The 23,118-nt window shown below is 41.7% G+C and overlaps 1 protein-coding gene across 2 annotated transcripts; it reads right to left on the bottom strand.

Annotated features, from left to right (window-relative positions):
* Positions 1 to 6,729: 6,729 nt before the first annotated feature.
* On the bottom strand, positions 6,730 to 22,268 carry GORASP2 (golgi reassembly stacking protein 2). Of its 2 annotated transcripts, none has more exons than XM_080621388.1 (10): positions 22,133 to 22,268; positions 13,877 to 13,957; positions 12,969 to 13,172; positions 12,458 to 12,544; positions 11,837 to 11,967; positions 11,133 to 11,265; positions 10,887 to 11,010; positions 10,438 to 10,524; positions 8,355 to 8,450; positions 6,730 to 7,543 (listed from the first exon to the last, which is right to left on the bottom strand). In XM_080621388.1, the coding sequence occupies exons 1-10, from the start codon at positions 22,193 to 22,195 to the stop codon at positions 7,224 to 7,226; spliced, it is 1,326 nt and encodes a 441-aa protein (XP_080477514.1). In that variant the 5' UTR covers positions 22,196 to 22,268; the 3' UTR covers positions 6,730 to 7,223. The 2 variants fall into 2 exon arrangements, with proteins under 2 accessions (XP_080477514.1, XP_080477515.1); XM_080621389.1 differs by having other exon boundaries at positions 6,730 to 7,444.
* Positions 22,269 to 23,118: the final 850 nt, after the last annotated feature.

Below are 23,118 nucleotides of genomic sequence, written 5' to 3'. Positions count from 1 at the left end.
TTCATTGGCTGCCATGTGGTCTGGAAAGGTGCCATATGCCCAGTGCTCAGAGACTGCTGCAGATGGGAAGCTGAGGGCATTATTTATTATTTGCCTAATCAATTTAAATACTATCTTTCTTTCAGAAAGCACATTTCTAGTCTTTATAAAGAGATACGTACAGGAGTCATCAAACACCCTGCTCTAGTGAAGTGCACCTACTGTTTAAACAGCCAATATTCCCTGCACAGCATACACACAGCACAAGCAAAGACCTTGCACTTGAAATTGCACTGTGCTCATCAGCTGTTCTCAACATCATAATCAGTCATACAGGTTGTTCAAGCCCGTGCTCAATGACAACATTTTTCTATAACTCTTAATCCTCTTGAAGAGTTCTTCTTGAAGAGAGCATGGCGCCTCTCCTCCTGCAGGCAAAAGGTGTCAGTGAGCTGCTATTTTCAAACAGCCTCCTAAAAACTGCTGCTGTGCCTTCGTAGTAACAGGATGTGGTGTCTCAGGCACAGGGAAATTGTGGGTGTTCTCTCCCACCGGCTGACTCATGATCCTCCCTCAGGCCAGCCCCTGTCTTCCACTGAAGCTGCAGAGTACTGAGGTGGAGCACAGGCCATGACTGAAGGGGGTGGGCAGGGTGTGCAGAGCACACCAGGCAGTGGATGTGCGTGCTGACTCCCGCTCCTTTTTTGGAAAGTCCAAGAAGTAGTTCAAAAAGCATGGCATTTCCCATGAAAAGATGGCAAATGAGGAGTCCTAGGCAAGAGGTGACAGTAGGACCCCTCTGCTCTGTGAAGTAGCCAAGCAGAGTGCCAAACGCAGTGATTAGAGAAGAGAAAGCCATCTGTCTTCTGTCCTTTAACAGCTCTCTTTATCTCTCTTCCTATACACCACAAGAAATCTCCCGGTGTTTTTAGTTACCCATTCTAGCCTTTCTGAATGATACTACACAGCCCATCTAGAAATGACATGGGGAGTAAGTTAAAGAGAGAAAAAGGGGAGAAAGATGATGTAGTAGACAAGAATCCAAGATGCCTTCAGGCTTTACCCTAAAATGTTGTGTTTGTAGTGCAAGATATGGCAGCAGTCACCAAGCAGCAAGTGCTTTAGAGAAGGGGCTAGTAACATACAGAGAGAAGTTTGTGGGCTGACAGACAAACATTGAGAGGACAGGAATCGAGGCTGAAGCAAGTAATTCTGCAAGTTGGTGAGAGACTCTGGAGCAGACTGCACTTATGCTGAACTCCAGCACTGTGAATCTTTAGGTAAGGATGTATGAGGATGCCTCCATATGAGTGACGTGTGGCAGTTTCCAAGGGGCATTTAAAAATATTTCACTCAGTTCCTCAAAGTCCTCTATATTTCACCTCAAGGCCTTCCTACTCCTTTATGAAGTGTACTTTTAGGCTAAAAATATTTAGAAGCACAGTGCAATCAGAAGAACATTATTTTTATTACTCTTTTTGTAGTTAGGAATAAAACCAGTCAAGAGTGGGTTAGGAGCATTAAGCTCCTTTTCATTGTTAAACAGTGCCCAGACAGCAAGTGTGGATTTTGGGGTTGGTTTTGGTTTTTTTTCTTCTCTACAAATAGGTGATATTGGCAAGATGGGTAAGAAATCTGGTTCAAATAAAAATGTAACCTTGAAACAAAAGGTAATTGTTTTACAAAATCAGCCATTTCCAGTGCCCAGCATGTTATTTGGCAATACACAGACTTCCAGTTGGTTTCTATTTTCTTAGCAGTTGCAGTTGCTCTCTAAAAGGATTTTACCCAAGTAGTGTTTACATGTACAAAAGCATCTTCTATTGTCAGACTTCTGAGCCTTAGTAAAGTAGTGTCACTGCCTGGGAGCATGCTTGTTCTGTTCCCTGTTTCATGTGAACACAAACTCACCTGAGGGCATAAACAGTGTTGTGAAATAGCTTCTTCTATCTTTTTTCTTACAATTCTAGCTTTTAGCATCATAGTTGACAAAACTCGACCTGATGCCTAGTACCTGTTAATATTGAGCTGCTGTTTATAAAAATGTCAACTTCTGTTTCCAAGGTCTAATGTTTCTTAAAGAAGTTGCACTATTTCTCTGGGCTAGCATCAATGCCCAGACTCTTTCTTTAAATTGTTTAAGCAGTGCCTGATGGCATGTGCCAATCCAAGTGCATGGTATGTGCACAGCTTCAAGCCCATACAACAGGCACTTAGAAATACCAGGATAGGAGAAAACTTCAGTTTGTTTTTAAAGAAGACTATTTTGAAGACTCAAACCCCAGAATTTCAGTGGAAATCAAGTTGAAAGATGAGATGGTAGCAAGATGGTCACTGCTAAGTCTTAGCTATGCTCTTTCTCTCTCCAGTGCCAAAAACTGAAAGCTATTTCTCTTATAGCAGTTGAGAATGAAATGGTATTGGCTGAAGATTTGTTATTTGTGACTACTGTTCATTTAGGAGCAAGAACAGCAAAGAGCTGTTTATTCATGAAAGCTTCTAGCAGAGGACGTTGGCTGATAATGCAAAGGCTGGGAAGTGATGTCTTCAAGGAGCAGGATCTGGGCAGTGCTATAATGTCCTTTCTGTACCTCAGAAAGTCCAGATGAGCTGACTCTGACATCCATTACATCCAGTGCCCCTTGTCAAATGTAAATGTCATGGCTCTGCATTGCTTTTGCTAATATAATCTTCCACTGCAGGATTTTCTTACGTATCTACCAAGCCTATGTTGACTATAGTCTTTGGGGCTTGAGTTCATCACTTGTGTTTCCTTTTTTTTAGCTTCTTTTGGGGTTTCATAGCTCGCCCCAGGCTGCAAGGGCCATGAACAAAGTATGTGAATACGCAACCACTTGCTGGCAGAGTAAACAGCTCTCAGGCAAGAGGACTGTTATTAAAATGGGTTGTTTTGTTGGCAGAAGTGGCTTTCACTGTTGCCTTGGGTTGCCCAAGGTGAGTCTGACCTCTGTGGTCTCTGAAGCTCTCTTTTGTGGGTGAACTGAGCAATGCTGGAATGCAGCTTTTAAGATGGATTAACTGTGAACCTAACACAGGAAACTGTTCAGAGGGAGTAAAAATACTACATTGCACAACTAAGGATTAAACATACCTTTTGATCCCATAGCATAAAATTTCCAAGGCTGAGAATGTGATTATTTGGTAGGGCTTGTCAGTGCAGTGTAGTAATGTTTGCAGTCTCCTCTTACGGCAAAATTCTGCCTTTCTATGTGCATGGAAGGGCAGCAGAGAGGCAAGCACGTGGCTGACGGAGATAGGACTGCACTTTCCTGCTCTGAATGAGTAAGGTAACAAAACCGTGCATACCACCTAACCCTTCTCAGCCAGAGCAGGTCTTCACATGCCAGGTCTTTCTCCTTTGAACTCTGAGTCTTGATGCAGTTTTGCATGACAAGTATGTCATAGCACAAAACCTGCACTTCAGTGCTAACTTGCATCTGAAATACGTGCAAAGGCTGTTCCTAAGAAACACCAGTCATCCACCCAAATGAAATTCCGATTTGCTAGCTGCACCCTGGCAACGTAATATATTCGCCTAAGGATAAACATGAATTGAGGTTTGTGGAAAAGGATGTATTTGTTCCTTGCTCAGCTTATAAGCTCTCTAGCCACCATCTGCAAATCTCTTAGATATGCTGTAAAATGGCAGATTACTATGCTTTAGATCGCTCATCAGGGCTGCAGGGCAGAACTGATGGAGATTTGTTTGAGCTAACTGAAGTTTTCTGTTGGATTAGGGTGGTGGCTTGGCTTGTTTGGGTTTGGTTTAGGTTTGTTTTGGGTTTTTTTTTGAGATTGGTTCTTTTCACTTTAAAACTGCTATGGTAGGTGTTGGCTCCCCATTATACAACAGCTTAAAATCCCCAAACCTTTTTGCCACAGATGTTACAGGCAAATCAGTTTGAAGATTTTTGCTTTCTCAGCTAAAGTTACTACTAGAACATGCAGCACTGAGCTGCACAAATAAGGATCAGGACTACAAAATATGAGTTAGTTATGAACTACGGACACTTACAAATGAAGAAACACTTTTGCAGTCCAATACCATTACAAGATTCAAATCTAAAATGAGACAGATTCTAGGTATCTAAGTGATGAACCAAAGAATCTAAGCTTGGTGCCAGTGGGGCCTCAATAGTAGGGAGTGATTGTGAACACTTTTGACTAGTATAGACAAAGCCTGTTTGTAACTGAGGAAGACAGGGTGCCATGATTGAACATCACCGATCCTTATCCTGCCCCCTTCAACTTAATTCCATAATCAGCACTTGCATCACTGAGAGGCTGGAAACATTACCGAGGCCTCTCCTTCAGCATTAAGGTATCTTAAACAAGTCCCTTCCTGTAAGGATCTGCCTCCTTTGAAACAGATTCACCCTGCCCTGTGGTTAGCTTGCCTTAAGTCAGCAAATTGCCAGAAAAATACTGGAATTTAGAAACAGCTTCAGCTTAGCCCATTTCTGCCTTCAAATCAGTGGGTTTTACAGTTATCTGTGATTCCTGAAAGCACTATCATTCAGCAGCCAGCTGGCATCCATTTGACTACAGTTGCTGCTGGGGGCGGTAACCAACAACCACCCTCCTTGCTGAGCCCAATCCTGAGTTCAGCAAAAGGAAACTATTGCACGCCATCTCGTGGCCCTGCACAGCTATTTCCCGGGAACAAACAGCTCCAACTGCGACAGGGTGGTTTAATATTGGGCAGGATTGATTTAAAAGATGGCTGTCGGGCTCAGAAACAGCCCACTCTGTGACCCCATCAAAGCCACGAAACGTTCACCACGAATACTTCGTCCACATTCCACTGTTTCATGGAGCCTCAAGCTGCAAAACGCACCTCTTCAGCTCAGTTTCTCGAGTAGCGCTGTAGAGACAGCCCCGCACACAGAGCAACCATACATACCCTAAACACCACTGCCCCCAGAGCAGCCTTTGGTGGAGCAGGAAATTACCTTATTCAGTTTGCAGTATGTCACAGACGTTAATAATTCTTAATTATATGCAAGGCTAGGGATGTTCATGGTACATCTGCCTTCTTGTCTGCTGTCAGTACTTGTTAAAGAACTCCATGTGTCAATGTTTCAAATAAAGCTAATATGCCTATTAGTAACTGTTCATTAACGGCTGAACACACAACTAATGGAAACAAGGCTACATCGGCTGTCAGTCACTTAAGCCCTTATCCCTCCTTACTCTCTTTTCTGGGGAAAAAGTCATTAAGAGACCCTTGCCAGAAATTATTAGGGTACGATTTTAATTAAATCTAGTTGAGGGAATTAAAGAACAGAAAAAGAGTTCATTAGTATGACTTCAAGATCTTAAGTGGTAAGTTTTTGACTCCTCAATGTTTATGACTTTTTAGCTGGGAGAATACAGCTCAAAATCTGCACAGCAGAATTGCTGATGGCTACACTTAAACACTGCCTTACTTCCACTGCTCTCTACCTAGGGACTCTAGTTCAAGGCATCTGATTACAGTCAGCAATCATTCTAAATTTAGTACACAACAAAACTTCTGTTTCTACTGTTAGAAAGGTTAGATAAGGAAAATAATGATGAGGACTCTAGCTCTCTAAGGAAGATACAGAAAAGACTGTTAGACTTGTGAGGCTTTATGAAGCTCAATACTTCCTCAATATACAGCAAAGCAAAGAGGGTACATACTTCTTCTCATGCCAAGGTTTAATTCTGAGGTATGTGACACTGGATTTACAAAGGTAAATCAAAAATACAGTCTGAGAAACAGTGAGCCCCCTACTTAACACTCCAAGCAGCCAAGAAACAGCTCACAGTGTGAACGGAAGTATTTGGGGTCTGTCTTCAACACAGACTTTTGATACAACAGATGATGACAAGATGTGCAATAGTGGGGCAGAGGAAAGGCAAATACTTAAGTGAAAAAGATGAGACAGGACAACAGGTCCTAGATAAGGCTTCCACTTGAATTAATTCTTTGAGATGTTATCATGAGCAGTTAGATGCAAGTCCTATTCCAGTGATCAGACATGCTATTGCCAAAAGTGATTACGTAGCTGTTGAAACAGACTTTGGCTCCAGCCTGCTGATGATATGGCTAAAGTTTGCGTATGCTGGAAGCAAACACATAGAAATGAAACATCAGTAATATAGAAGAACTGGAGTAGTACAGGATTGTTTTCTGCATTGACTGTACCTGATACCAGGAGTGAAGGCTATCACCTGGAATATAGCACAGGCAGCAGTTTATACAAGTGTATAACCTACAGTTAATCTGCAATTATCATCCTGAACATCAATTTTAAAAAGCCAAGTATGAATCATATGCAGACAGATTCCATGACTCATTGCTGCAACTGATCTAACTGCTAGTGCTGATCCTGCCTGCCATTATGAAGTCTGGCATTCTCTCTTGGATCCATTCCTCTGGAGGGGAGCCCTTTCACGATCTGTGCTAGAGAGCTGACCTAAAAACACTTAAATGAGAATCTAAGCATTAACCAAATAAATGTGCTATTTTGTCACACGAAGAATAAAATACCAAGAATTTATTGCTGTGTATGTATGCTTAATCCATTAATTTGTCTTACAGTAGTCAGTGTGCCACATTTAGCATTTCCTGTGTTCCCTTCCAAATGCCATTTTACAGTGGGCATATGAAACAACGCAGCAGCAGTCACAAAACATGGTTTGAGCATCTCTCAAGAGCTTAAAAACAAAGATTTGTGTACAAGCTGAATAACGAGATGTCAGTTAATAGGTCACTCAGCAACTTTAATAGAAATATCTTTAGGTGGAAGTTTTGCGATGTTAAAACATACAACTCGGACTAAGCATTCTCATCCCCACTGTAGTAACAAGATACTTGCAAAGATCAAGAAGTATGGTACATAAATGTCACACGCAAGAACCGCTTCATTTCTATCAGAAGCAAAAACTGCTAATTATAAGCAAGGACAGGCCTAGCAGGCTAAAGCCATCAGCCTATATTAAAACATATCTCCAAGTTTGGCAGTGGAATTCTGTGTACCACCTTGACTTGGTTTTTGGTTACGTACAAGTACTCTTCCTCCCCTCCCACCACATACACTTTATAAACCCCCTTTTATTTTTATTATACCTCCATATTATTTACAGGACTCCTAAGATTAAGTACAAACTAGTATGAAATTAATGATAGGTTGCTCTTCAAATATGTATCCAATGGCTACATAAATACCAAGCCAATCCAACAGAGTGACCTGGAGTTATGATTCAGAAGCTTGTGTATCTGTGACTCCAGATGTTTTCTCATTAACTGTGGAGGATTCACTTGATCTGTCAACAACAGTTGCCTTAGAAGTTGGGGTAGTACTATCCAAGGTCAGTGTCGAGGTCTGTTCTACATTTACAGTAGTGCCAGGGTTGATGGGAACGCTTCCAGCTTGAGTAATGGAGGGAAGCAAATCTGTAGGCACTGTAGATGCCTCTGTGACCAAAGGAAGCAGAGGAACACATTTGGGTGGCATTGATAGAGGTGTTATTCCCATTAGATTCAGTGGCAACAAGGAAGGAAGGGATGGCAAACCTAAGGAGAAAACAGGGGGGAAAAAGGAAAAATAAAAAGGCACCATGAGCTGCTGCATACCACAGACACAGCTGAAGACATTCTCCATCTGCTTAACTTTTTTATTATCTCTAATCTCCTGTTTACTCCTGGAGAGGAGGAAGCTTTTTGAACTTAGTGTGAGCATGACATACGTGCAGCACTGACTCAGCAAGCTAGTTTCAAGCCTGATGCTTTTCAAATTTCAGAACTGAGGATCAAAATAAACTCAAGTTTGCTTCTACCTCCCCTGAGGACTGGGTATTTATTGCATTAATACTGATGACTAGATTTTTCTGCCATTCAATGAAACTGCCAGAAACAAGAAGTTAACAAGAACCTTCTATTCTATATGAGCCTCCAATTTCTTTTTGTTTGCTTCATGTGCACCTTTAGCAGTTTTGTTTAACTCAAAACCATAAATCTATTAGTTCATACTGCTGGCATTCAGTCATGGTGCATTGATCACCTCATCTAGCAAACAAGGAAACATCTCACAATTTCTTCTACCCATAAAACCATAAAACCATACACTTTCATTCTTGGCACAATCCCTTTTGAGATCATAAATCAGGTAATACAAGGTGAAACAACTAAGTACAGACACAGGTTTCTAATTAGTTTATCTAAAGACATATTCCTTGTCTACCTAATGGGGCACTACCGTCAACTCTCATCTCCTTCAATTCCTCTTCTTCAGGACTCAACCAGATGTCTGGCTCTAACTGACAGCATCAAGGATCATCAAGGACAGGCCTGCTATTACAGTGTTTCAGTTTGCAGAAAGACATACCTGGCTGCACGATGTCTGGGACAATGTGTGGTGCAGGTAAATTAAGTTTGGACAGATCAGTCAGGTTGGGGAGTCCTGCTGGTAATGGCATCAGACCTAAGAGAAGAGTGGAAAAGTTACAACTGAGAACTTAGAATCATTTTTTATGTTTGTGAGATCTTATTGAAAATTTACATTGCTTTACATCTTGATGAATGCAAGTTCACTCAAGTTTTAACTTTTAGGTATCTGTCTTCACTGTGCAACTTATAGCAGAAAGTCCGTAGTAGCAAATACACAATCCCAACTTTTCAGATTTTTCTGAGCAAAGTAGAATCTTATATTAAGGAATTAGTAGGTTTGTATTCCAAATTCAGCTTTAATAAAGGTAGCTATTTCACCACAGCACCATACGGAAGCCCTCTATTCCTATATCGCACAGCAGATGATAATCATAGGATGAAATACATAGTACTATTGGTCTCTAATACTGATTACTATTTCTTTTCTACTTAGCTCATAACTAGAATTAAAACCACAAAAATATCTAGAAAAGGCACAACAAAGTAACTTTGAAAGTCAGGATGGACTGAGAAGAGAAACATATAACGAACACAACACATGGCCTTCCATCATTGTGTTTGCTATGGAACATCTTTCCCCTCCTGAATCACCTGTCTTAAAAAAGCTGCATTTCTGGAACAAGGGCTCTATTCTTATTTTATGTTTAGCTCAGAGAAGGCTATTTCTGAAATAAACTGTTGATACTACTGTAATAAGTCAGAGAGGAGAAAAGTCTTAAAGCAAGGCCACAGTAGAGAGATTTTGATTAAAAACCAGTCATCTTTACCTACCTGTGTGTGAATTCATTAGGCACAAAGGCTGACATAACCTGACTCAAAGAGCTTTCAGCTCAGCTACAAGGAACTTTGGTTTGAACTTTTTTTTTTTTTAAAGTCTGAAAACAGATGAACTTCATACAAACACATTCAAATTTTAACCTGTATATTTAATATTTAGAATTTCGCTATATGGCCATGCAAACTGCAAATAAATATTCTGATAGCTCTCAAAAAAGCAAGGACAGCATTCACAGAGCAAGGTGAAAGGAAAATCTGTATTGGCAGATTTTGGGGAAAGGATGGGTAAGGGGCTAGGGAAGAAGTGGACATTTACAGGAGCTGAACTTCTTAAGTTGTTAACTATTTTCTCTAAACAGTACAAGGTTAAAGTTGTTTGCACTTTTGCATGCCCTTCACTCTACTACACATTTCCTTCTATGTTAGAGAGCATTCCTCCAAGCATGACTTAAAATTCTCGGACACATCTTTACATACATGTCTTATGGCATACAAAGCATAAAATACAAGTCCTTCAGTGTCTGGACTGCACAACTGAGTCCTGTATCAGTGCACCAATTACACAGCAAAATCTTATACAATCCTCATGTTTCCCGCTGTGAATTACTTTTGTATACGGGTTTAAATTACTAAGTAATTTAGAAACAGTAGCTGCAACACACAGATCTTTGTTGTTAGACCTCTATTTATACTAAGAAGAATGACGAAGCTAAGTATTAAAAAGGAATTTCCTAAGCTGGAGGTTTTATGGGTGAAAGGAATGCAGACAGGCAAGGCTTGCCTTCTCAGATCTTTCTTCCCTCATGATGTTCCAGTGAAGAGGACAAACTGGAAACTGTGAAGTTATTTGCAGAAGTGTTTTGCAACATACAGTTTATGAACTGTGGAAAGTAACAATGTATCAACTCCAGAAATGTTGCAAACACCAAGGCCAATACCTTCCTGAGAAATTCTGAACTGCATCTATTGTGCAGGGGACCCTAAAGGGGAAACGATTGTAAACTTTGTTGCCATCTCAGTCCTCTGTGCTACAGACAAGCTGCGCATATACCCTAACAAAGCAAACAAATAAAACCCAAATCCTAACATTGTAGAGGTGGTATAGAGATCTTTAACATGAAATGTGCAAGTTCCATGAAGTTACACCCTCTTGACCCCCAAAGGCAGTGGAAAAACCAGCTCTCTTCACTTGCTTCCTTAAGAATTTTGTTTCAAAGATGTTTTAAGAACTTCTCCCTACTCACCTGGTAATGTTGTTGCTGGGTTAACTGGTGGCACAGAGGTGAGGGACTGACTGACTTGTGGTGGTAATAATGGAACTGTTGGAACACCTGGTGGCATACACAGGAAAACAACATTAATTTTAAGCATACAACACCTCAGCTCCCTTCCTTGAGGAGTACAAATAAATAACTGCTTACAGAAGAACTGCTATTTGCCTTAACCATAAAATGGTGATGAAGAAAAATAGTATTCTAAATAATACACATCCTATTTCTGATAGAAGTTGTTTGCAGTTGTTTCAAGAGCAAGTAGGGCACAATTAGAGTACTCCAACATTTCTTGTTAACAAGTTTGGGGAAAAGAACGTTTTATTCTCTTCTGCCTTCTATTAAATTTGTAGAAACATCTGTGAATGCAAAAAAAGTCAGAAACCTCACATATTTCAGAAGCCAATTACCTCCATACTGACCTGTACTGAGAACATTACTGACAGTAGTTGAGGGTGAACTAATAGAAAGTCCCGAAAGACTCTGTTCAAGTCCTGCTGACCCAGGCGGTAATGTGGCTGTGGGATTAACTGATGACAGCTGAACCTTATTGGAAGGAAAAAAGGAAAGTTACACCATTAGGGTTTCCTTCCACAAGAACCAAGAGGCAGAAAAGCAATATAACATCAAGCCATTTTTACCAAGGCAAAGAAGTGACTACAACTTACCTCTGTGAAGCCATCTTTGAGAGGACTGAGAGATGCACTGGGCAACTGTCCTGGGAGAGAAATTTTCTTTCCCTCTTCAAATGGGCGTGTAGGTATCCTATGCAAATATCCATAACCAATGCCACAGCCTAGGCTTTTAAAATGTGAACATTTATACATCAGTAAAGTGACTTTACAACTACAGACTTCATAGCAAACAATGAAGCTGGCTCAAGACGCCAAGTTTCAAGATAAGTTCTGTACAACTTTCCTCTTCCCCCCACAATGTTGTCTCATTTTCCATAGAGAAATAATCAATACAAGACGACAGAAAGGAAATTCTGTAGCTTTTAGCAATAAACATTTAGCAGAAAATAAATTTAATTGTTATTTTAACCAAGCAACTACATCAGATACACAGCCTGGAATTCAACTCACAGTTGATACTCGCAGTCCTCTGTTCTGGCTACTGTGCAATACTTTAATAATATACTACAGGCTAATGACTATTCAAAGCCTAATGCAGAAAGCAACCATTGCACTAATTTACATCCCCCCATTGGTAACTAAATCTGAATTTCAAATAAATATAATTGATTATAGCAGAAACATCTTTGATACAACAACACTCTTCTCATGTCTTTGGAGAAAACTTAAGCAAGCAGCTTTTAGGCTAGTGCTATAAGAAAGTCACCCCGCTCCCCTGTAACATACTGTCTCCTTACCTGCCTTCTCCACCCCAGGCAGAATTTGGAGTAATCACCACCTCCCGACAATTATCTGTGTCCGTGTTGTACACGTAAAGTTTTAATGGCTTTGCTTCATGCGTTTCAATAAGGGAAAAGAGATCTTCAGACTGTAAAAGGATAAAAATGAGTAAGGGCTTTCTTGTCTTCATTTTATCTTTTGACATTAGAATGATCACCTTTCTAGTCCTAACTTTCTGTGTCAGAACATGGTAACTGCTACATGCTGCAATTGTAGTGCTGCCGTTTAATCCCAAGGGCAACTTTAAAATGTGCTTTCCTAGCGCACCTCCGAAGATGTGGCACAACCTAGACTTCAAATCTGCTATTTGAAATATTAATATTAGAGTACAAAAAAGTTTCTATCTGACTTCATGAAGACACCCAAGAGCAGTTTTTCTTTCCAGAATTGCATTTAAGCATGAAGAGGCACCATGCCAGAGCTCCTTCCTCTTTGCATTAACTTACATCCATTAGCACTGAACAGAGACAGAACTGGGGATGTTTCAAACTGCCCTGGTACAATTATTATTTTATATTTTTCTAAGTTAAAACCAAGCAAACAAACAAACACACACCCCCTTATTTCTATATACTTACCTCATTCATGACTGTATCTGCTCCAATGATATAGTCACTATGAGGTCTAAGTCCAGCTAATGCAGCAGGAGAATTAGGTTCCACTTCCTAGTTTTAAGATGGAAAGTTACAAAACGCTATGTAACTGCCAGGGTGTAACAGAACAGTTAAGACACTTCACAGAAGTTTTGAGCCAGACACACAAACTGGTCAAGTTTTCAACATAATTAGTAGTCACTGAACTAATGAAGCAGTGGCTTGATGGCAGTCTCTTTTGATACTGTTACAAGAAGCTCCGAGTATTGTACAAACCCACTGATTCAATTACAAGATTTGATAATATGCTCAACATACAGTCCTACTTCAAAAGTCTTTCCAAACCCTTCAAAAGTTTTCCAGACTTTCAAAATCAGCAAAGAGAAAACAGACCAATTTGATCTTGTGTACCCCTTTGCAAGTTACTTTTCAGTAAAGAGATAAAAAGTTTAACAGTAAGCAACAGCGAAGAGAACACATGGAAGTCTGTACATACCAAAACATGCCATACGTTTTCATTAGCCCCGTCAAAGCTGCAGAACCGAATGCTCACACCCAACAGGCCCTGTCCACCCCACATGTTACTGGGGGTCACTGATGTTTCCCTCAGCTCCAGTGTTTTGCTACTGTACACCAGCATTTTTACAGGCTTTTCAACATTTGCTTTCAACAAGTCCTTGAGAGTGTCATTGTCTTTATTCTGTGAATGTTCAAACAAGAACTCAGATTAGTGTTTATCCCAGCAACCATCCAGGTCTACAGCACCACTTCTGTATTTCAAATGTCCTATAAACACTGTGCATTATCAGGATAAGTATCTACAGCTATTTTATAACAAGCTTCCAGTCCCTTCACAATTCTAGAATGTAACTCCAGCAAAAGCCTGGGATTTCACAGAAACAGGTCATGCCTTCCAAACATGAAAGCACTTCAATTCAATCTGTGATACGATGCACCTTGCAGCTTTTCAGAGGCTTTCTTGAATCCAGGTGGCAGAGCTTACCCACAGCTGTCCTTTTCCACTGCTGTGATCATGGCTTGCCATCTCACTACAGCTCTGCTTGAAAACTTCCTCCTGTGATTGCTGCCCAGCTAATAGCTTTGACAACAGCTCTTTCAACCAACCTGCTTTGACTGAAATGAGTTTAAAAGTTCTTACACAAGCAGTTTTGCAGACAGAACTAGGCAAGCACTAACACAAGCAGTGAGTGGTGAGCCAGTAGCAGATGTCTGCAGAGAGCATGTCTGTCCTCTGTCTGCATCCTTATTCTTAAGCTAGATTTTTTATAGGATTGTATATATTCTATATACATTTAAATAGAACAAATGCATTGATTTACCTGTCAAGCTAAGATTCACAGCACATTGTTTATATTCAGAGTTACAAAATCGCAACACACTTACCAATCTCGAACCGTTAATGGACACGATAAAATCAAAGAATGGCTCCAATCCAGCTCTATGTCCCGGAGAGTTTTCTTGTACCTAACAAAGTTGAACAAGAATTTAGCAGAAGTGCACCAACGCTGGTGCACAGCATTAATCACAGATCAGAATTCTATTTCTACTTGTGCAAACTGTAGCTCTAGAAGCTAGTAATATCTGTATGATTTTTAAGTGCTCAAATATAATCTTTTGGACCAAAAAAAAGTAGGGAAATATTTTAGAAGAACCAGTAATCTATAAATTATTGAGGAATGACCAACAGTCACCCCCTGGGATGAGCACTGCTTAACAACTGCAGCAGATAAACTGTAGATATTTATGTCAATGAAGGAGGTTATGGTCAAGCTTCATGAACTCTAAAAAAGTTGGTTAAAAAGCTGTATCTTTCAACAAAAGTACCAGTGTTGGACCTTGCTTTTTTACCTTACTAGAGGAAAAGGAGAGTCACATCTGTGTAAGCATGGGTTGTTATCTCATGATTAAACCTCATCTGTTAACATTCTTGAGACACAGAGGGCACCTATACAACCAATGATTTATTAACATACTAACAAGCTGCAAGAAAAGGGACTCCCACAATTGTGCAGCTACGGCAGCTCAAATAATTCGAATGCTCCACTGGGACAAGGCCTAAGTATTGGATACACGTTGCTCCCAGAAGCTTAAAGTATGCTTTTAATTCCAAATGGAGTAACTCAGAGACATTTTGCCAGTGTTGTTTTTTCACTGTTTCAGGCGCTGCTGACAGACAAAAGTAACTCCAATATGGCTACTAGATTTTTCCTACAGCCTCCGTAGTAAAGGCTATCTTTCTTTATTTGTAAGCTGATTCATTTTACCCACTGACTTTACCTTTTATGTGCTGCATTCATCTTCCAAAAATACCTAAACCCCACCCTTTACAGTGTGCTTTTTACATTGTGTTATTCCACCTGGCAGAAACGGTACAAATCTGCTGGTCTGTTCAATATTGGTCTGATTTTGCAGGAATTTAGTTATTTTAATATGACTCATCTAGAACAAAATATTCTAATATGAAAAAACCCCAAACTTGATTAATACTAAGACTATCCTCTTAGAGTCTATTTATCTCTGCCCAACACATTCACAAAATCAGCGCTTGGAAACTCACATTACTTGTGGGTAGCTTTCTGTAACAGATGACAGAAGCTGGAACATTAGTGTCACATAATCTACACATTCATTAAAGAAAAATAATCTGGAATCAGTAGTTCCAGAGTGCCACCACACACACAGACCGCTGTCCAAGATTTGCAAAGCAGTAAAAATGTATGAAAACAACATTATCCCACAGTAATAAAAAAATCACTGAGGGAGCAATAACATCCCCAAACTACACATTTATCTTTCCAGCTAGAATTTGAAGTGCGTCTGGAGAAATAATATCCTACAACTGGGGGTACAGATATTCTTCCTCTCTGCCAAGTATTAACTGTACAGAACCACCACTCTCAACCAACAAAGGAACTTTCAGTCCTGCTAACTAGACCCAAATTACTGTCTCCATGTTAGTTACTCAATTTGTTAGTTCAAGATGCCTCTCATCAAGAATAACTAGAGATCAGATCGCAAGCTGAGCACCAGGTAATAGGGTAAAAACACAAGCTAAGCTCCATGCAGCAGACCCTCTGACACCAGCAGCATAGAAACTCATAGGCACATTATGCATGTTGCTTCGACATTAGTGGACTGTCCCTTGAGCTCGTTTTTAACTTAAATAATGTAGAGCTATCTCAGAACAGCCTCCACAGACAGAAATTTTATGAGAAAAGGCAGAGAGAGGCTAAAATACACTATATGAATTATACTTCTCAAATTTTGCTTACTAAGTTGGGTACTCAAGGCCTTCCTGCCAAAGACAAGATAATCAGTTTCACAAAAGCAGAATTCAAGAACTCTGTTTTCCTATGGACATGCTCCATAATTGTGTACTCAGGCTTGAAGTTTCTCTTGTAATTAAGTAATACAAATATTTATTAAAATTAGTAAAAATTACTTAACACAAATACAAAATACTCCTCTGAAGTGTTTTTTCTATTAACAAATGTAGAATGAGCTTGTGCTGTTTGTTGTTCTTCCCTCAGTTTAGGGAGGTGAAGCCAAAATACTTTAACAGCCTCTCTCTCTCATTCCACTGCCTATGGCATGTGACATACAAGAACTCACATTTTGTGTTTTCAAAAGCCTGCTGTAAAGGCTTTATACCAGAATGAAATCAGCAGATGGTTCCAGAAGTTATTGAGAAAATAAGAATTTTAAAGACAGAACATGTCTGTCCAAACCTCAGCATTTAAAAAAAAAAAATAAATTGTAAATCCAGCAAACTGAGACATTTATTCAGATCACACAGCAGATTTTTAGGATGTATGTCATTGCCCTGAAATTATGAAAAGCCAGACTTCACTCAGCCACTAGAACAGCTGCAAAAGCAACCCTGAGACGGTTCACTCTATTCAGAGGTTTTACTCCTTTTCTAAATGAGCTTCTTAAAACATCCCCCCCAAAAATCCCTATGCAATATCCCTCCCTCATGGCCTCTGATAGGTTATACCCTGAACACTGTGACCTGTTTTCAATAAGATCATATTTTAAAATGAGAAGGAGCACCTATGATAAGTGAGACTTACATACGTTCAGCATCCATCAATGTCAACCTCCAAGCTGACACCTGGGATGTACAGATTTGGTATTCTAAGCAAATTATTTACAGTCTGCCCCAAACTGATGAAGGGACTGTGAGACCTTCTAAGTTCCAAACAATTAGTCTGCAGAAAGTACCTTCAGATGTTGAGCTCCTTCCCTCAAATCCATCACAATCCTGAACATATCTGAATGGTTCATTTCTAAGTGGCCATGTAAAAACTACCAGGAAGCTGTATCTAAAAGAAATCAAACTCTTAGAGTTGTATCAATCACACATGCACCTGCATCCCTTCTGCCATCACAGCTCCTCATGCTGCCATGCACAAGTTCAGTCACAAGAAGCTTCCTATTTCCCTCGCTTTTTTGGTCCAGCATCACTGATGGAAAAGCATTTTTATGCCTGGTAGACCCAGAAATTCAGAACAGAAGTTCTGAATTTGTTCCACATGAAAAGTCTCCTCCTTAAAGGACACACAAACTCAGCCTTGCACAAAAATCACACTAGCCGCATACAGCTTTTATGTCACACAACTTTATTTTCAGGCAGCTACCTACAAATTTCATTACCACAGCAGTGCCAAATGCACTACATGGAGCTCTGCTCAAAGCTCTGGGGCCGTGATTCTTTCCCATGAACTACAGCAACAAAGGAGAATCAGGGACCTAAGGAAATACAAGTGCATAAAAACCTCATTAATGACGGAAATAAAGATTCCGTGTATATGTACATACACTGTGGACCCCCTGAGCAATCTGGCTTTGTGCAGCTTTGCTGTATGCCCCAAGCAGGTATTCAGTAACTTGCCTTTGTAATTGAATAATCAAGTAATACCATTTACAACAGACGCTGCTGCAGGCATAGCAGTTTGGAAAGCCTAATCCTCCCAAAGCCAGCTGTTATTTCAGACATAAAAGTTACAGACACCTGTGGGTAAATGCCATGACTTTCTAACAGTAGAGAAACAACAGTGGAACAGGCGGAGAAGCTGTGGAACTGCCATCACTGGAGCTTTTTAAGAGCAAGCGAAGACAACCTCTATCAGGAACACTAAATGTCAGAAGGCAGAAAAGGGCTGGATGACTTTTCCAGCCTTATACAATGCTGCAGGACTTGCTTCTCACCAAGATGACAGCAGGACTGCTGAGCACACAGATTAAACACAAATTATTTCACTTTTAAATCACTGTCAAGAATTAAACGGGGAGAAGTTTTCAAAGTCAAGACACTAATTTTAAAAACTGCACTACCAAAAAGACTTCTTTGTCAGTAAATACATAATGTTTCTATTTGCTGAACACCTTTCCCAACACTATCACTCTATGCCTACACTGTATACATTGTACATTGCACATTATAATAAGGCTGCTCAGCAACACAACAGTCACAAATTTAAGCCCCAAGCAAGCAGTGCTACTATGAATGGAATTAGGCACAGTAACTCTGATTTTCAGAGGCAGATGAAGGCTCTTATCACTTTTGAGAGTCAGATAACTTATACAAATGTCCACTTAAACCTTCAGAAGCTTAGCTTCAAGCACTAAATACACAACTTTTAGGAGCAGAAGCAGAAGCTCCAAAGCTTTCCCCCACCCCACACAAGAAATGGTTCCTAATATTAACATAATTACCAACAAAATGCTGAAAGAAGTTTTTCCTGTAGTTCTTTCACTGACTGTAATTGGTAATAAAATTACATTGTGTATCACATATAAGCAATTTCTGTTGGGTCCAACAATCTATTTAATTTCTGTCAGCTATTTTAACACATTACATGCCATAACTGTATTGAATTTCCTTATGAAACATCCAGTTTTCAAGAGAAAAAGCTTTATAAGCTTTTTGCAAGAAAACAGATTGCCTATATGAGCACCTTTTGTAGGGAGGGGCCCAGAACTGAACACAGTATTTGAGGTGCAGCTTCACCAGTGCTGAGTACAGGGGGATGATCACTTTCCTGGTCCTGCTGGCCACACTATTTCTGATACAGGTCAGGATGCTGTTGGCCTTCTTGTCCACCCGGGCACAAGCTGGCTCATGTTCAGCAGCTGTCAATTAGCACCCCTGGGTCCCTTTCCACCCGTCAGCTTTCGAGCCACTCTTCCCCAAGCCTGTAGGTTGCATGGGGTTGTTCTGACATCATCTATTATCTGAAGAAATTGTCAAGTCATTACAACAGCCAGGGCAAACTGCAGCAGCTTTGCACTGCCGAACAGGAAACTAATTTAAACTTTTCCTTCTTTCTGTTTTGAAGAGAGAAACAAATGCATACAGAGCAATACCTAGAGTCAGACAGCTGCTGTAATCAGACACACAGCTTCTGTTAAAGAAAGCTTACAGAGGAGAAAAAACACACAACAGTGAAAATTCCCAGAGGTAAATAGCACTGCATACTACTGGCTTGGGAGGTACTAGTTAAACAGAAGACTTAGGAGTGTTTTACATGAATCAGTAAATGGAAGCCTAAGAGCAAGAAGCAGATATGATGAATAAAAATGTATTCGAAAGAATTGTTTCAAATAAATGACTGATTATTAGTTTTTCCTGTGAAGTGATCAGGGAAACAGAGCAGTTTGTAACTTCTTTTTTATTTAAATAAATAATAAAAATGGGACTACATTTCAATGTCTAGAAACCCAAACAGCACAACCCACAGCAACTTTTCCTGTATGCACACGATTAAATCGTTTTCCTTCAACAGCACTTCAGTCCTGAAGTGTTCCTATCTCCTGTAACAAGTGCATTGATAATGAAGTCCACAACAAAAGTGGTATTACACTGAATAATAGCAGGAGCAGCCAAAAGCATTTAAGTAATCTGCAAAACTTACATCAAAACTTACTGATGGTATTGTTAACTTGCTGTATATATTTCTGCTCCTGTTTGAAGTGAGCAGAGCAAGAGACTTGCTACCAGTTTTGTAGGGAGGCAGCGTGTGCAGTTTAAAAGTCTCACTGTAAGAAACCTGTGACTTGCAACACTCTCAGTGTGCACATCCCTCTGGCAACTTGTACTCAGCTCCTACCTTCATTCTGAACAACTTTAACTCATTTGTTTCATGGCCTTTTAACACATTTTTCAGTTATCTGTCCTACCCAAACGAATTCTTCCAATAACTGATATTTCTCTAGTTTTCCACAACTAAAGAAATCTTTGAAACACTCACTATATGCTATTTGTGGAACTTTGGCAGCTATTTGTGGAACTTTGGCATTATCAAAGAAATCTGACCTTATCTGAATTAGCTCTGTCACACTGAAAGACTACTGCTTGTTTCCTTCACCATTCTTATTTATCTGAATAATTTTATGAGCTCAGAAATAAAGTCTGCTTGAGAAGAAATTAGATGAAAATCGTGGTAATGCTTGACCCCAAGTTCTATCAAAGGTTGGTCCATGCAGACAGAGCATTTGTGCAGAGCTCCTCTAACCATGTGAGCCAAGCAAACAGTCTGTCACAAACTTACTACAGAAATCCAACCAGAAAATTAAACTTGGAAAAACTAGAGAGGAAAACTCTGGTCACTTGTATGCCACATGCATTTCAACAGAAGCATTCCAAATTATAACTGTGAAGCTTCGTAATTTTTCTCTACTCTGAATCTGTGCTCCCAACTCCGTATAAGCACAGGCCTGATTCCTGTTAGACTGGGATCATGATGCAATTTAAGATGCCTGTGCACAGGGGAAAAAAAAAACACAACAACTGCTCGTTGTTGTGGCATCTGAACAGCAAGATAAGGCAGGGAAAGAGAGACATCAGCCTAAGACAACAGGCAGGTCCTGTCCTTTCTGCACTTAATGTCGATACAGCTGTTCTCTCAGAAATCTAATTCTGTAACATGCACCTACCAACTACATTTACAAAGACTGGCAATCAAATGCTGCCACTTCAAGTCATAGCAAAAACACTACAACCAAAAGGAGCTCAAATGAAAACAGAAGGTGCCAGATTCAAGCAAGATTATAAGGAAAAAAACAAGTAGATTATACCTCCTAGGAGATATGCATCTCAATTTACTAACGTCCTTTAATCAAAGTGCGAATCGACCAATCCAGCATAACTGATATTCCAACTGCAGAGCACTCACTGATTTTAGATCCCTCAAAAACAGAAAGCGCATTATAGTACACTTAAAAAAAAAAAAGTCTGCCACTTTTACCAAACCATAAGTGTTTTTTGTAGGGAAAATGAAAATACAAAAAGGACTGTTACACATCAGTAACACTGGAGTGATAAATATTAGTAACAATGAAAAGGAGAAGTAAAGATCACTGTGTCTTTAGCTCATATGTAAGTTTTAAGAGACAAATGTTTGGATTTGAGCAGAAGATCAATGTTTGGTTCTCAAAAGCATTACAGCAGCATTTTCTGACACTTGAAAGATGATCTCTGTTCTTTTTTCACCATGGTACTCTAACACATATTTGTAGCTCACCACTAGGCAAGCTCCACATGTGAGGTCGTGTGTTCTTGCACATGTCTAAAACATGGGCATAGCTCTGAACAGAGCGCTGATCTGAAAAGGTCTGATGCCAACAAAAACCTGGCCCAGCCCAGTGCACACAGTAAGGGTGCTCCACGCTTCAGCTAGCGTCTAGAGTGCGATGGTGTGGGCAAGACTATTAGTAACTCCTGCTAAGTTACAGTATCACCTAGCACAGCAGATTCAAGGACACAACCCAGGTGCCCTTCCCCTCACTGATCGCGAAGGCAGCGCTAAAGAACGGGCCTCCAAAAGCCTACTCACGAGACCTTTAACACAGCCCGGCAAATCTTGTTGCACACAAAACTGAACTTTTGTGGCTGCAGTGCGAGCAAACCCTACGTAACTACGAAAATAGGTTAAAAATACCCATGAAGGTAACTTTGGCAGGTGTGATGCCTGTCGTTTAAATACCTTGATCTAAGCCCCTGGAACTACTCCCGAGGTTCTGAAGCAGCTACAGTTCAGATCATGATGCAACGATCTACAGCCTGACGTGTCACCCGGGCCAGGCACCGGAGGGCTGCGCTCGGAAGTGTCAAGCCCGTGTGCTCGCAGCCTTTTCTCTGCAGCAGCAGCCTTGCCCCCAAGGCTGCCCCAAAGCAACACTAGCTCCCGCACACCGGCCCTCCCGGCCCGGTTACAACCCGAAGCGCAGGCGGCGCATCCCCCGGCACGTTACGGGCCGCCCAGACCTCAGTGACCGGGGAGAGATGGCTCGGAGCCCGCGAGGCTGCCGCCTCGGGCCGGGCGCAGGCCGCGGGCAGCTCCACGCAGCTGAGGAAGCGCGGGGCCGAGCCGTCCCGACGGGCCGCCCGTCAGCCCCGCTGCTCCGGGAACGGGAGCCGGCAGCGCGGCGGAGGCCCGGCCACTGGCGCCAGGAGGCCCGGACGCCGCCGCTGCCCGAGTTCCTCCTCCGAGCCGGGAGAGAGCGGCGGGGCTGCCCGGCTTGGGGAGCCCTTCGGGGCGCTCAGGCACGGATCCACGGAGAGAGGCCGCCGGGCCCCAGGGCCAACACCTGCCTAACGACCACCGAGGTGCCTGCCCACCTCCCCGCCGCCTTTACCCGCAGGACGTGGTAGCCCTCGGTGCCCCCGCCGGGGATCTCGACGCTCTGCGAGGCGCCCATGGCTCGGGGCTAGCAGCGGCGGCGCTGTTCCCTGCACAAAGCCCCGCGCACGGGGACGTGGCACTCACTCCCGCCCTGCTCCCTCCCCTCTCCCTCCCGGCTCGGGAGGGGCGGGAGAAGGCCGCCAGCGGGGCATGCCGGGAGGCCGCGCCGCAGCGCCCCCTACCGAACACCCCCACTGCTGGGAGGAAGCGGAAGCCGTGCTAGGACAGCCCTAGGACAGCCCCCGCCGGCTCAGCCCCCGCCGGGGAGGCGGAGGCAGTACGGTGGCTGCCGTGGACCACTGCTCTCCAGCTCGCCTCTGTCTCGGCGGCGCCCCCTCGCGGCTGAGGGCGGTAAGGCGTCTGTGCGCGCCCGGGCTGGGAAACGACGGCAGCGATGGATAGGAATAGCTAATGGACGTGTACTAGCGTTAATTACATTAATAGTAAATAATAAAGTTATGTAACAATAATATAATAATATTATAGTAAATAATGTGTTATACTAATATTATAATATATTATAGTAAATAAGTGCACAGAACATAAAGAGGTAAAGGTGGGGGTCAAACCAAACCTGCCTCATTCTCTAGTCCTGCAGCTCCCTGCAGAGTTCAGGGCAAGCTGTGATTCTGGGGGGCTCTGGAGGCCCCTCCATCCTGGGCTGGAGCACACTGTGCCCCTTGAAGGGATTCCCAGGCACACATGAAGTGGTCTGGTAGCCGGAGCTGAAGTGAAAGGGCTACTAATCATAGGATCACAGAATTAACTAGATTGGAAAACCTTTAAGACTTTTAAGACCATCAAGTCCAACCATTGTCCCAGGACTGCCATGACCACCACTAAGCCGTGTTACTAAGGGCCTCATCTACACAGTTTTTGAACACTTCCAAAGGTGGCGATTCCACCACATCCCTGGGAAGCCTGCTCCAATGCCTGATT

Source organism: Psittacula echo (assembly GCF_963264785.1).
Source record: "Psittacula echo genome assembly, chromosome: 6".
NCBI lineage: Eukaryota > Metazoa > Chordata > Aves > Psittaciformes > Psittacidae > Psittacula > Psittacula echo.
This window is presented reverse-complemented; position numbering and strand designations above follow the sequence as displayed.